At 35.2% G+C, this 12,883-nt stretch overlaps 2 protein-coding genes across 2 annotated transcripts; both read right to left on the bottom strand.

Annotated features, from left to right (window-relative positions):
* Positions 1-4,363: 4,363 nt before the first annotated feature.
* LOC116134888 (exocyst complex component EXO70A1) lies at positions 4,364-7,542 on the bottom strand. Its single transcript, XM_031420569.1, has 2 exons — positions 7,279-7,542; positions 4,364-7,166 (listed from the first exon to the last, which is right to left on the bottom strand). The coding sequence occupies exon 2, from the start codon at positions 6,964-6,966 to the stop codon at positions 4,906-4,908; it is 2,061 nt and encodes a 686-aa protein (XP_031276429.1). The 5' UTR covers positions 6,967-7,166; positions 7,279-7,542; the 3' UTR covers positions 4,364-4,905.
* Positions 7,543-8,819: 1,277 nt separating this feature from the next.
* LOC116134876 (probable WRKY transcription factor 17) lies at positions 8,820-10,748 on the bottom strand. The gene is made up of 3 exons (XM_031420554.1): positions 9,915-10,748; positions 9,254-9,379; positions 8,820-9,149 (listed from the first exon to the last, which is right to left on the bottom strand). The coding sequence occupies exons 1-3, from the start codon at positions 10,634-10,636 to the stop codon at positions 8,972-8,974; spliced, it is 1,026 nt and encodes a 341-aa protein (XP_031276414.1). The 5' UTR covers positions 10,637-10,748; the 3' UTR covers positions 8,820-8,971.
* Between the last annotated feature and the right edge of the window lie 2,135 nt (positions 10,749-12,883).

The following is a 12,883-nucleotide window of genomic DNA, read 5'->3' as shown; positions in this document are numbered from 1 at the left end:
AGTAATAATTCCACAACAAACTGTATATATACACACTCACATGTATACGTGTATTTTTATACGTATATTTATGTTGGCGGCCAAATAGGCTAGAAACTACTTTGACACGTTCGTCATGACGTGGCAGTGAAAGTGACCATAAAACCCACGCTTAGACCATTTGTATTTTTGACATTTCTCTTTCACACTTTAATTACATGAATATAAATCATACTGTTTTTTTTGTTAGCCTAAGTTGAGACACTGAGAAATATCAAATATTTTTGTTTTTTTATTTTTATTTTTTGCAATATACACGTTTGATTATATAAATGGTTATAAAAACCTTGTGTATTAAATATAGTTATGTTCAACCAGTTAAGTAATGTCATGTAAGTGCGTACGTATATATTATGTGTTTCAATATCAAATAGATGTACATCATCGAATGTATCGAAGATTATATTTTGTGACTAAACGATATGTTAAGTTGTGACATGGAAGTGCCCACGTGTATGTCATGTGTCTCCGAAATAGGTAGGTGTATATACATAGAGTGTATCGAAAAATTTTCTCTAAATGACTAAACGACATATTAAGCTGTCATGTAAGTGTGCATGTTATGTCACCTATCACGAGATCTGACAGATGTATGTACTTCGAATGTATCGAAGATTCTCTTTCAACTGATTAAACAATATCATAAAAATTTAATTGTATTGACCACATACTCTATCTAGTAACTTCGAAAATTTTGAACAAATAATTATTTAAAACGTGAAAGGATTATTAACATTAAATGCATTGTTAGTATTTACGGTTGGCATTTTGTAATATAATGGTCGGAAAAATTTGTGTGAATTAACTAATGTACATTTGACCAATTAAGTTTGTATCATGTAAGTGCATATCTCATGATAAAATAGAAATATAACATCAAATGTACAGCTGATTCTCTTCTAAATGACTAAACTACATGTTGTGTCATATAAGTGTAAATGTGTATGTTACACGTCTTAAAATCAAATAGATATGTATACATTGAGTTTATCGAAGATTCTCTTATAAATGACTAAACGGCATGTTAAGCTGTATCATGTGAGGGCATAGGTGTATATATATATCACGCGTCTCATAATCAGATAGATATATACACATTAAGTTTGTCAAAAATTCTCTTCTAAATGACTTAAACAACATATTAAGTTGCGTCATGTGAGTGTGTGTCATGCGTCTCATACTGTATGTATCAAAGATTTTCTTCTAAATGGTAAAACGGTATGTTAAGTTTTAAACTATGGATCAAACGGCAAACACTCTATATGGTAACCTTAATAACAGTGAACAAATAATTATTAACCATTGTGCAATAAATATATGTGTATTAAATTAAGTTATAACAAGTGTTCACATGTATGTTGTGCGTCTTTGAATCAAATAAATATATAAATACATCGAATGTATCGAAAATTCTTTTCAACTAATGACACATTAAATTTTGTAATGTAAGTATACACGTGTATTTCACCCATCTTGGAATTAGACAGATGTACATACATCAAATATACGGCACTCTCTTCTAAATTATTAAACAATATGTTAAGAGAAGAGTATAGACCAAATACTCTTGCATGAAAATGATCCTCTTCCTCTCTCAAAACAAGCGGGTTGTATTTATCTAGTATAGACGACATCCCGTAGATTGTATTCTTATGTAAATGATATGTCGTTTATTACTATTCGAATTAGATACGACTGGTTCCCTATAATTGGTGGAAAATAACTTTCCGAATTATTAAATTCCTCCGTACAAAATCCACTCAACACGGATTTCAATAAAAATCAACTTTCTCAATAATAGAGGGGACCAAAAATAATAGTTGATATTAAATAATAATTAAGTTTAATTTAAGTATATAATCATGTTATTAAAAGGAATTAGTTAAGTTAATTTTGTGGTTATGTAATGGAATTATTAAAATAAATAATAATAATAATAATAATAATGTGGAATGGATCATCCAATCCATAAGTTTGACCGGTCATTGTTTAAGATACAAGTGGTTATATCGAGCACTTAAAATAAATGGGTGGGTGGGTCACAACGTGTGAAACGTACGGCCCGAATATTCTAAGTGGATGATCCAGTTTGTAATAATAGATTATTTTATTATAATAAGATTTATATTTAAATGGAAGAGGGGGGACAGATATTCTAACATAGTTAAAATAAAGATTAAGAGGTCAATTTTCAAAGTAAACAATTGCTGATCTATTACTCTTTCAATTACCTAACCTATCTTATCTTTATTTTTATCATATACTTATTTCTATTTTCAAATGGGACCACCCAATTTCGCTGTATTTTCCTTCTTTTTTTTTAATTTTATATAATAATCTTTTATTTACGATTTTTTTTCATATTAGTTCTGATAGGATATGGTTTATATATCAATAAATCTAAATTATAAAATATCATAATCAAATAATATTGAGAATGATTATGACAAAATTAATATTAAAACGTACAGACTAAAGAATTATATATAATTATCTTTTATCTCAATTAAATCAAGTGGTATTATTTTCTGTTAATTGATGATAATAAATCTATTTTAATAAATTAAGAAATTGAAAAGTAGATTAAGAAGTGAATTTTGTTTGAATGTTTGAGAAAATGAAAAGTAAAATAATGTGATTGGAAATTAGTTTGACAATTACTTAAAATAAGCCAAAACAAGGAGGGACACTTTCAAAGGAAGTGGATTAAAATTTTGATCAAGTTATCAACTTCCCCATCATTTCTTCTACTGACTTATGGATTAAACCACACGGCTTAGAATCAATTGATTAGTCTAAATTTCTCTATTTTTATGGAAATTGACTTATCATATACTTTCAAATTTAAGTGGATAACCACCACAATTTTTGACATTATTTTTTATATGCTGTCATGTTTCTCGCCAACAGCCAAACACATCATTTGACTCGACAGGTCTTCGTAACTTACTAGGTAAATTGTATATAATATAGGAATACTATATTAATATTAATTATAATTTATTTATTTATTTAGATATGAATTATAATAGTTTTAATAGAATTGGGTTTTGGTAAATTTTGTTAAGTAAAAAGGAGTGTTTATATTAATTTAAATGATTAAAATAAGTAAAAGTAAACATGTGAACATTGTTTCCAATCAAATATTTTGGATTACTATCATCTTCATCTGCACCTTCCTTCGAAAATAGAATACATACACGCAACTTCATCTCAAACTGTGACACAGTAACCTATTGTTTTAAAACCCGACTAGTTGTAAGACTCAGTAAGGTGAATGGGTCACGGATCGACCGGTTGGAGCGGTTGGTTGGATTGATAACGTTAATAGTAATTCTATTTTTAAAAATTGTAATTAATCCCTTAAATTTTAGTATATCACAAAAATACTCCCAAAAATTTCAAAATAGTCCTTAAAATTTTTATTTATTTCAAAATACCAAAAAAATTTACAATTCATCCCTAAACTTTTAACATATCTCCAAAATACCCCTAAAAATTACAAATTAGTCACTATAAATTTAAAATATTTTAAAGCCCCCATAAAACCTAAACCGGATTGGAGAAACTACCGGGTCCTAGTTCGACTGACCAGTCTGATCCGAGTTTAAAACAGGCCACACATCCTACGGTCCACTTTTAATAAAAAAATATATCTTCTAGTAGGTCAATGGCAAAGTCATGTCTCAACAAAGGTGTTCACCTTGACTTGAATTATACCAATACTTGTACCACAAGTTTCTAAGAATCAAATCTTTTCCCTTGACAAGTGAAAACTCTTCATGTTTCAACCATTTTCTAAGAGAATTTAAATCTTTTATGTTAAGGAGATTTGATATATGAAGAAGGAAAGGATATTATAAGCATATCGCTCCCCATAATTTGCTATCAAAAACTTCACTATTTCCAACAAGGCAAGCACTAGCACAAGCTGAACAACAGTCCGGCTTTCTACCAATATCCTTTGAAACCATAAAACAAATACAATTTTACAAGGCAAAAACTTCAGTACAATAGAATTCCAATTCTGCAGAGAGCAAAGTTCCGATTTCCTACTACAAGTTAAAAAAGAGAACAAAGATAATTACTTTCTGCTCCTACTATTCAAAGGCCAAGCTACAAGTTTGTGCTTGTACGGAACAAATTGGATCACAACCACCCAAGCATTAATGAAACTGTTGGAAAGAACAGACTGATGATGAACAGTTGTCTTGCATTACAGGACAGATACAACAACAGAAATAAGCCAACGCTTTATTGTCAACAGTGTTGTGCTAATCTCATACTCATGGCTGCAGTTAATCAACAAAAACAACCCCCCCAGTAGCACAAATAACAAGCATCTCATTAAGGAACCAGACCTTATGACTATTTTATAGAATTGATGAGTAGATAATTAAATTACTGCTAGACCTCTAGATGCACACTTTATATCAAAGAATTTTACATGAAATCTAGCAAATTACAAGATATCAACTGTTGCCTAGCTAGTAACTGAATCAATTATGAATGGAAAATGAAAAATGTATATCTCAATGGTATTATCTACGAACCCGATCCAATAGGCCCATATACTCATTCATGGGAATGTCTGGCACTCTTCAAATCCCATGCTTTGTAGAGAGATCCAGGCAGTGAAGAGTACATTTGGTTCCCATTATCCTCGGGCAAGTTACAAAATTTCATCTCATGGAGAAACATTGGGCAATAGGTTGGCCATGTTTAGAGCAAGTTCTCCAAATGCAAGAAACGAGAGATGATAATAAATAGTTGCAGCATCCCCAGGAATCAATATATACATGATAAATTAATAACCATCTCAGCACAGAGTGTAGACATTGGTGAAATAGAAGAACAATGGGGGAATCACATAACAGCAGAAGCAGTACGACGAAGATCCATCATACCATTGTCAAGTTTTCCACCAGGCGACCTGCCTTTGAAACTGCCATATCTCCCAGGCTTTGGCTGAAAAAGAGAGGTTAGCATTCTCTCAAAATCCTGCATAGAATATTTTGCATACTTGCTGGAACTTGCATCTTGCTCAACCAAGGGTCCATAATTCTGCATATAGCTTCTGTAAATAGGCACAATACTCTGCACAATAAGCTGGCACGTCTTTTCCCTCAGATCTTTTTCCGAGATAACCCAATATGACTGTTTCGTGTACATCTCATCAAAAGCTTCATTGAATGCTTTCAGCCTTCTCTTCACGAGATCACGAGCAGTGGCACGCCCACCTGAGAACATAATTAGACCTTCTCGGCTTAAATGATTCGGAAGCTTTCCCCAGCTGTCTCTAAAGAAGACTGTGGAATAATAGTCCTTGTACTGTTCATGTTCTCTTAACCAAGAATCGCCCAAGAGATTGCCAAGCTTTGTTCCCTTCAAATGCTTGTACAAATGCCAATGGTTATTCATAGCAAAAAAATGGGATAAAGTGATATCTGCATAAGCCTTCGTCCATGCGTCTAAATTCCCTTCAATAGCTTTAATTACATTCAACACCTCATTAATAAGGAGCCTCTCTTGGAACTTCTCATGCTTCCAACTCCGGTGAATGACTAGGACCTGAGTCAGAATTGGCTTATAATCATCCCCAAGCAGTTTATTACAGTATTCAGTGATAAAGCTCACCAATCTGGGAACACTCCCATCTGGAGGAGGTGGGATCTGTCTCTGTAATTCCACCTGAACCAAAAGTTCCCAGAAAATCTCAGCTGCGCCATCAATCACTCTCCTGATGAGATCCCTAGTCAGGTTCTGGATTTCCTCACATGCTGCTCCACCGAAGAGTCGATTGAAATCCAATCTTAACTTGTTCAGAGATGCGAAAATATCCAATAACTTTAAAAGCTTAATTGGATCTTTCTTACTCTCTGTAACAGTCTTCCCAAATTGAAGAAATGCAAGCATACCTGCTTGCGCAGCGATCTTAGCAAAGCATCCCATCCACACATCCAATCCAATCCTCTCAAACACATCATTACAAAGCTTGTACTCGGCCTCAAACAAATGCTTCACTGCAAATTCCAAATGCCTTCCCCACTGTGCTATATGCCCCTCTATACTCTGTACTTCATTAAATTCTGAAATAGATATCTCAAGGTAGTCCAAATCAAGCGCCTGCAAACTTGCTCTCACATTTGAGCCACGAACATCAACATAAATCGATATACATTTCTCAAGCCTATTATTCACAATCAACCTCCCAAGAATTGCTTGCAACTTCTGAATAACAGTCACTGGCAAAGGTGATGGGGCAATGCATGCTTGTTCACCGAGCGCTGATGGTGATGACATTGGTAGAGGCACACTATGTTCAGTCAAGAGTCGCCGAAATTCACTTTCCAATTTATCCAATGAAGCATCTAAAAGCCCACCATCAAGGCGAATTCTTCCCTCACCATTCTGCAGTTCTCTAAGATCCTTCAAGGACTTCTTCAAACTCGAAAGGTACTTCTCATCCGCCACCCGATTATCCTCCAAATACTCCACAATATCCTCCAACCACTGAATCGCCAATCCACAATTATCACCCAAAAACCTCAACGCCTCTTCGAGGCGTTTCAATACTGATAAATACCCAGGAAGATCATTCCTAGGATCCGATAACAGTGATTTCTCCAGCCCATGAACTGCATCAAAAACCTTAAGCACAGCGGCAGCAGGGCCCACCGCACGGTTAATGTGGCCCCCAACAGCAACAAGGGCATCCCTGTCTGCACGAATGGGCCGTACAGCAGCCTCTAAAGTGGGCAATCTTTGGTTAATCTCATCTAATCTTGGTCCTGCTTTTTCAAGAGCTAACCCTAAGGCTTTCGATTTCTGTAAGCTCAGCTTCAAGGCCTTCGTTGCAGATAACAATTTCTCAATGCCAGGATTACTATTACCATCATAATTATTTTTATGATTATTATCAGCCATTTGAATCTGAAACCCTAGAACTTAAAATCAAAACTTTAAAATCGAAATATTGCTCTCCGAATAAAATTAGAGGAAGTTGAAGAATCTAGATTTGGTATTACAATACGTGATCGCATCAATTTCTCTAGGATTCATCGAAAACTAACCAGGACTCATATGACAAGAAAACTTCATGGTTCCTTTTGTTTTGCTTCACCAAACTTTGACCAAGCAAAAAAGAATCAACAACCACCGAACAAACAAACAAAACACAGATAGTCTATGATCTTGAAAGAAACAGAAAACGAGAGAAAACTAAACTAAACTACTCACTTGGTGGTGATGGAAAGTGAAACAAAGTAGTTGAGACTTAGTGCAGTGAACTGAGTTGACCCGCAAGAGATGATGAGGTGGAACGGAATGAGTGGAATATTTGAATGGAAGATTGGGGATTCAGTGAGATAAAAGAAAGAGAGAGAGAGAGGGAAACCCTAAAGATGAGAATGCGAGCGTGAGAAAGAGAAAGCCTTTACAACTCTTTTTGCATTGTCCGATGGATCCAGCCAAAGTGCATGACAGTAAAGCATTGCCAAGCCACCTAAGCTTTCTTTCTGTATATGGATCTTTCTCCTTATATATTTTTATTTTATAATTTATTTATTTATTTTCACTGAGTTCAGATCAGAAGCTTTCGTTTTGTTTGGCTAAACCGTGTTGCTCTTTCCTAGAAGCCAAAGTTATTGGTCTTTTTCTTGAGTAAATACTAAGTTGTTGCCTCGTGCCTGTAAGAAACAGACACAATTTTAAAAATAAATTCAATTTTCTTTTTTTAATTATTTTACACGTGGCTTCCATGCAAAAGACAAGAAATTCATATTATTCTTTTTAATTTTATTTTATAAATTTAGTACAACATAAGTTATGAATTATAGAGAAGAGTAAATGAGAGAGGTAAATTATAGATGGGGTCTTTAAAATATTGGGGACATTAACAGGGGAATATATAAGAGTTTGGGCCTTTTGTTTTATGTTGTGGAGAATAAGAATCCAATGATGAAGATTTAAAGGTTTAGAAGTTGGGAATTGAGACAATATTTGAGGTTAAAGGTCAAAATCATTGACTTCACCTTGATTGGAAATATAAATGGTAATTATATTTTACTGTTGGTGTTATTTATTGTATATACTTTAGGTGGGTTCAATTCCTCCCCTATTATTATTTCTCAACCAGAAGTAGCCATGTGCAATTATGATTTGCTATTGTATTACACTCAAAACCCTTTTAATTATTATTTTTTTATAACCCATCATTAAACACCTTACAAGTCTATAAATCATAAGAACTCACCCAACCTAATGATTCATTTCATTATTTTGATTGCAAAAACAATTAAAATAAAGCAAAATAATATATGTTTGATCAAATAAGTGTGCGCCCTATGACCCACGTCCCCTCTATTGTCAACGTTCACCTACTGAAAATTAAGCTATGGGTCCAGAAGTTGAATATTGTTTTAAAAATTATTATTTTTGTAGCATAAATAGTGGTAGATAGGAGCATTAACTATACTATATCTACCGTCTTTATATGATAGATAATTAATGGAATCAACCATCACTCGTTGAATATTCTTTATACAACACATAAAAATATGCAATAATGTTAATATTAGACATCATGTTATTATTTATGGACCCACCTCATTTACCAAGTCTTCTAAATAGTTTGGTTGACTCAAATAGTAAAGTCATAGTGACACATCATTCACATTTAATAAAGGAAACAAAACGATTAAACTACTACCAAATGACAATTAATTAATTAATTAAATTTTGATTATCTTTGAACACTGCTAGAAGTTGATGACTTGATTCTCCTTCTCCACCACCAAAAAAAGAAAAAAAAAGAAATTTTTACATTAAACTCCCTCAACTACTTCGATATTACAAAAGTCTACGCCTTTCTTTCTTTCTTTATCGGTTTTCCACCCACTTTCCTTTTTTCTCTTTATTTTATTCATTTTTCTTACGTTGACTCAAAGACCAACCCCACACCAGCTGGGATAATGTTCTCCGGCATCGCGCTTTGAACATGACGGTGCTCCCCCTCGTACGTTACAATTAACATCGCCGGATCATCAGGGGCCCTCTCCACGTGTTTCCTCGCTGGGCAACCTCTCATCGTACTGCACTTGTAGTAACCGCTGTAACAAGCAATAAAAAATCACATAAGTAACAGTTCTCCGTGAAACGCGCATTTAACTTTGATTAAAATCAACGGTTCGAGATGAGGGTGTAGATTAGTTACCGTGGGTAAGGAGAGCCCTTGATCGGCTTTTGACCATACTTTCTCCAAGAATACTCATCCGGCGGAATATCGGCAATTTTCGAACTAATAGCTGGCACTCGAATCGTTTTCTTCACCCGATTTTTCCTGTGATCAAAAGAGAAGAGTCGTGAATATTATTTCGAAATAATTAACCAATATTTAATTCATTAATTAGTATTTGTTTTATTTTGTAAACTATAGTGCGCCGTGCGGACTAGTATGTGGTGTCACCAGTCAAATCAAGGAAAAAAAAGTCCACCACGCGCCAGATAATGACAAACTGTTTTGGCACCAAGTTCAAACATTTTTAATACCGAGCCTTTATTGTCATTGTCCCGCGTGCCCAACCCATTAATTTGCAACTGTTCGCTAACCCAACTCGTTGACCTCTACACTCGGTCGATTTCCACTCAGAACGAGTCTGAGATCCACTCAACCGACTCCTATTAAACTCTACATATCATTAAAATAACATCTTTACAAATCTACCGTTGATTTTCTGCTATTACTAACGCTTTAAAATTCTGAGTTAACCCGGTCGATCCGATTTTCAGCCTCTTAAGTTACAGTTAAAGTAAACGAAATATTTAAATCTATGCTAAAATGCGCCGAGGGTGAATAAGTCAATAAAACTACATACCTTCTCTTAGAGCAGTGGCACTTTCCGTTGCCGTTGGTAGATCCGGAGAACTTTCCAGAGAAATCATCTGAGTGTTCATGATGATCGTGGCATCTCTTCTTGTAAGGCTGTGATGAGAGAGGCGGTTTCCCGGCGGAAACAGTTGGTACTGACGGAGCCAAGAAGATCGACGATCCTCCTTGCTTCCCGTTCGAAACGCTGCCGTCTCCGGTTATAGCCGAGGACATAAGCGAGGAGTTTGAAGACATGCAAAAGCTGTCTTTTGAAAACTCAAGTTCGGTGCTTTTGACATTAGAGTTAAACAAACTAGGTTTGGTAAAGTCAAGAGTCAAACTTTGCGGCTGTGACTGGACGAAACTCGCGGGGGCCGGAACCACGGTCGCCGGAGTTGTTATCGGAGTGGGAGATAGGGATAGGTTTTGTTGAGTGTAAGGAACAGAGTGAGAAGCTGCTGCTCCAGAGGAAGACGATGAAGAGGGTGAAGAGAGAACCGGTCCACGTCGGAAGCGGGCGTGACCGGTCCTGTTAAGGAGAGAAATAACCTTTTTAAACTTAGAAACGGTTAGATCAGTAAGGTCAGTACAATCCATGTGATTTGATGATTGACGATGAGACATGCGACGGATCAAGTGTTCCATGCTCTGGAGTCCTTGTGAAGCAGCTTCTTGTATAGCCATCTGATCGTCCATCTTCCTCGGAAAGCCCATCAGCTCCACCGCCATTACGAAGCTTTTAAAGATGGATGATTTGTCAAAAAGATCAACAATTCATAGAACCCTTGAGAGAAAAGCTAAAGGTTTTTGAGAGCAGAGTAAGGGAGAAATGAACAAGGGATGAGGGAGTTATAAGGGCGATGAGGTGACAGGATGACCGGGTGACAAAGAAGGTACAGAGTCAAAATGGAAGATTTATCCAACGGCTGAGATGAGTTTGAACTTTTCAAGGGTGATGTATAAACTAATCAGAAGTTGGCCTTGTTTGAACCTTCAAGTAGTGGGTGGTGGGTCCCTTACATGGAAAATAAAAATATCGGGAGTCTAAGGAGTGCTTTTTGGTTTTGAATTTTCGTTTTGTTTGACGAAACTTTAAGCACTTTCTTAAATTAACGTTGAAGTTTTCTAACCGAGTTTTTGCCTAATTAAATATAGGGAGAACGACTTATACATACCTAAGATTTATCGTAACGACAAGTTGGTACTCAAAAGGTTTTGAAATGATAAATAGATACTTTCCGTCATGTTCTGTTAGTGATTTATGTTTATTACTGTTTATTAATAGTGAAAAGACTAAAATGCCCTTAAAGGTTTGAATTTTAGTTTTTTATAAATTTAAAAATTTCAAAAAACCCCCTAAGTTTACAAATTTCACTAAATACCCCAATATATAAAAGTTTTATAAAATAACAAAACACCCCCCACCGGCAAGTGCCAGATTCCGGCCACCACCGCCGGAATCTGGCCGAAAAGTTGCGTTACGACACAGACCCGTCGGATCTGTGTCGTAACGCGTCGATCTGGCCTTTTCCGACCAGATCCGTGGCTGATCTGGCCGGAAAAGGCCAGATCTATGGCTAGATCTGGCCGTCGACGCCGCAAAACTCCATCTGCGGCGTCGAAGCCAATCTGGCTGCTGCTTCGACGGCCAGATCTGCCTTTTCCGGCAAGATCCGTGGCGGATCTGACCGAAAAAGGAAAGATCGGCACGTTACGACACAGATCTGACGGATCTTGTCGTAATACAGTTTTCCGGCCAGATTCTGCGATGGTGGCCGGAATCTGGCTTGGGGGTGGTGGGGTGTTTTTGTCATTTAACAACATTTTATATATGGGGGTGTTTAATTAAAGTAGCAAACCTAGGGGGTTTTTTAGAAATTTTTAAATTATAAAAAACAAAAATTGAAACTTTGAAGGCATTTAGTTCACATTAATAAACAAAAATCACTAACAGAATATGACGGAAGGTATCTATTTGTCGTTTCAAACCTTTTAGGTACCAACTTATCATACAATAAATTTTGGTATGTACAAGTCGTTCGCCCTTAAATATATTATAATAATTAAATTTTATTTTCCATTCAACCTTATTATATTTAAATATGAAGGAATTTTGATTTCATACTAATTTTACTTTAGTTAAAGTGATAAAGGGAAGTAACAACCACCGAGAAATTCGCGAGAAATCGGCAGGAAAATAACGAGGACTCTGTGTGAGTTCAAGAAAGCTGACTTAAAGTGGGGATCACGTGCAGTCTTAACTTTTTTAATCCGAAGCTGTTGACCAATTTTTCTTCTTCGTAAACCGGATCTCGCCGGTAATGTCTTACTGGACCGTCAGATTGTCCTATAATCCAACGGCTGCGGTTTACCTTAGAGAGTTGACTACGACTTCTTTAATGTTTCAAAACTTCAAAGTGGTAAGAGTATTGGATTTCTGACGCGTGGCGGTTGAGTTTTAAGAGTCATGAAAATTAGCTTTTGTCAAATTCAACCGTTCAACTGATGAGAACGATAGAAAAGAAGTCGTTTTACTATATCTTCTTAAAATGTAATTTGACTTTATAAAAGTGATTAGTCAAGTTTTTTCCATAATTATAATGACTAAAGCACAAATTGAATGGTTCAATTGATGTTTTTTTCACATTTTGACATCTCTAGAAGGTTTTACCCAATGTTTCAATTATAGTATGACATTTGATAAAGTTGAAGTATTATTATGAAAACTTTATATATTTAATTGCTAAATATTTCATACAAACACGAATAATAATAAACTATGTCAACGAGTTAGATAAAAACGTGGGTTTGACCGACCAGGTGATATGGAGAAGCCCGTACACACTTGATCTTCTAGATTTTTGTTTTATTTAATTTTTTTTTTATGAAGTGAAGTAATTAAATTCTAAGGCATGTAATTAGTCGTGAAGCTTAAGAAATTAATCATGTTTACTATGATATTTATTTTTAAATATA

The sequence above is a fragment of the Pistacia vera genome, unplaced genomic scaffold (assembly GCF_008641045.1).
Source record: "Pistacia vera cultivar Batoury unplaced genomic scaffold, PisVer_v2 Contig292, whole genome shotgun sequence".
NCBI classification, from domain to species: Eukaryota; Viridiplantae; Streptophyta; class Magnoliopsida; order Sapindales; family Anacardiaceae; genus Pistacia; species Pistacia vera.
The sequence above is the reverse complement of the archived record's forward strand: the minus strand, read 5'-3'. Positions and strand labels throughout refer to the sequence as shown.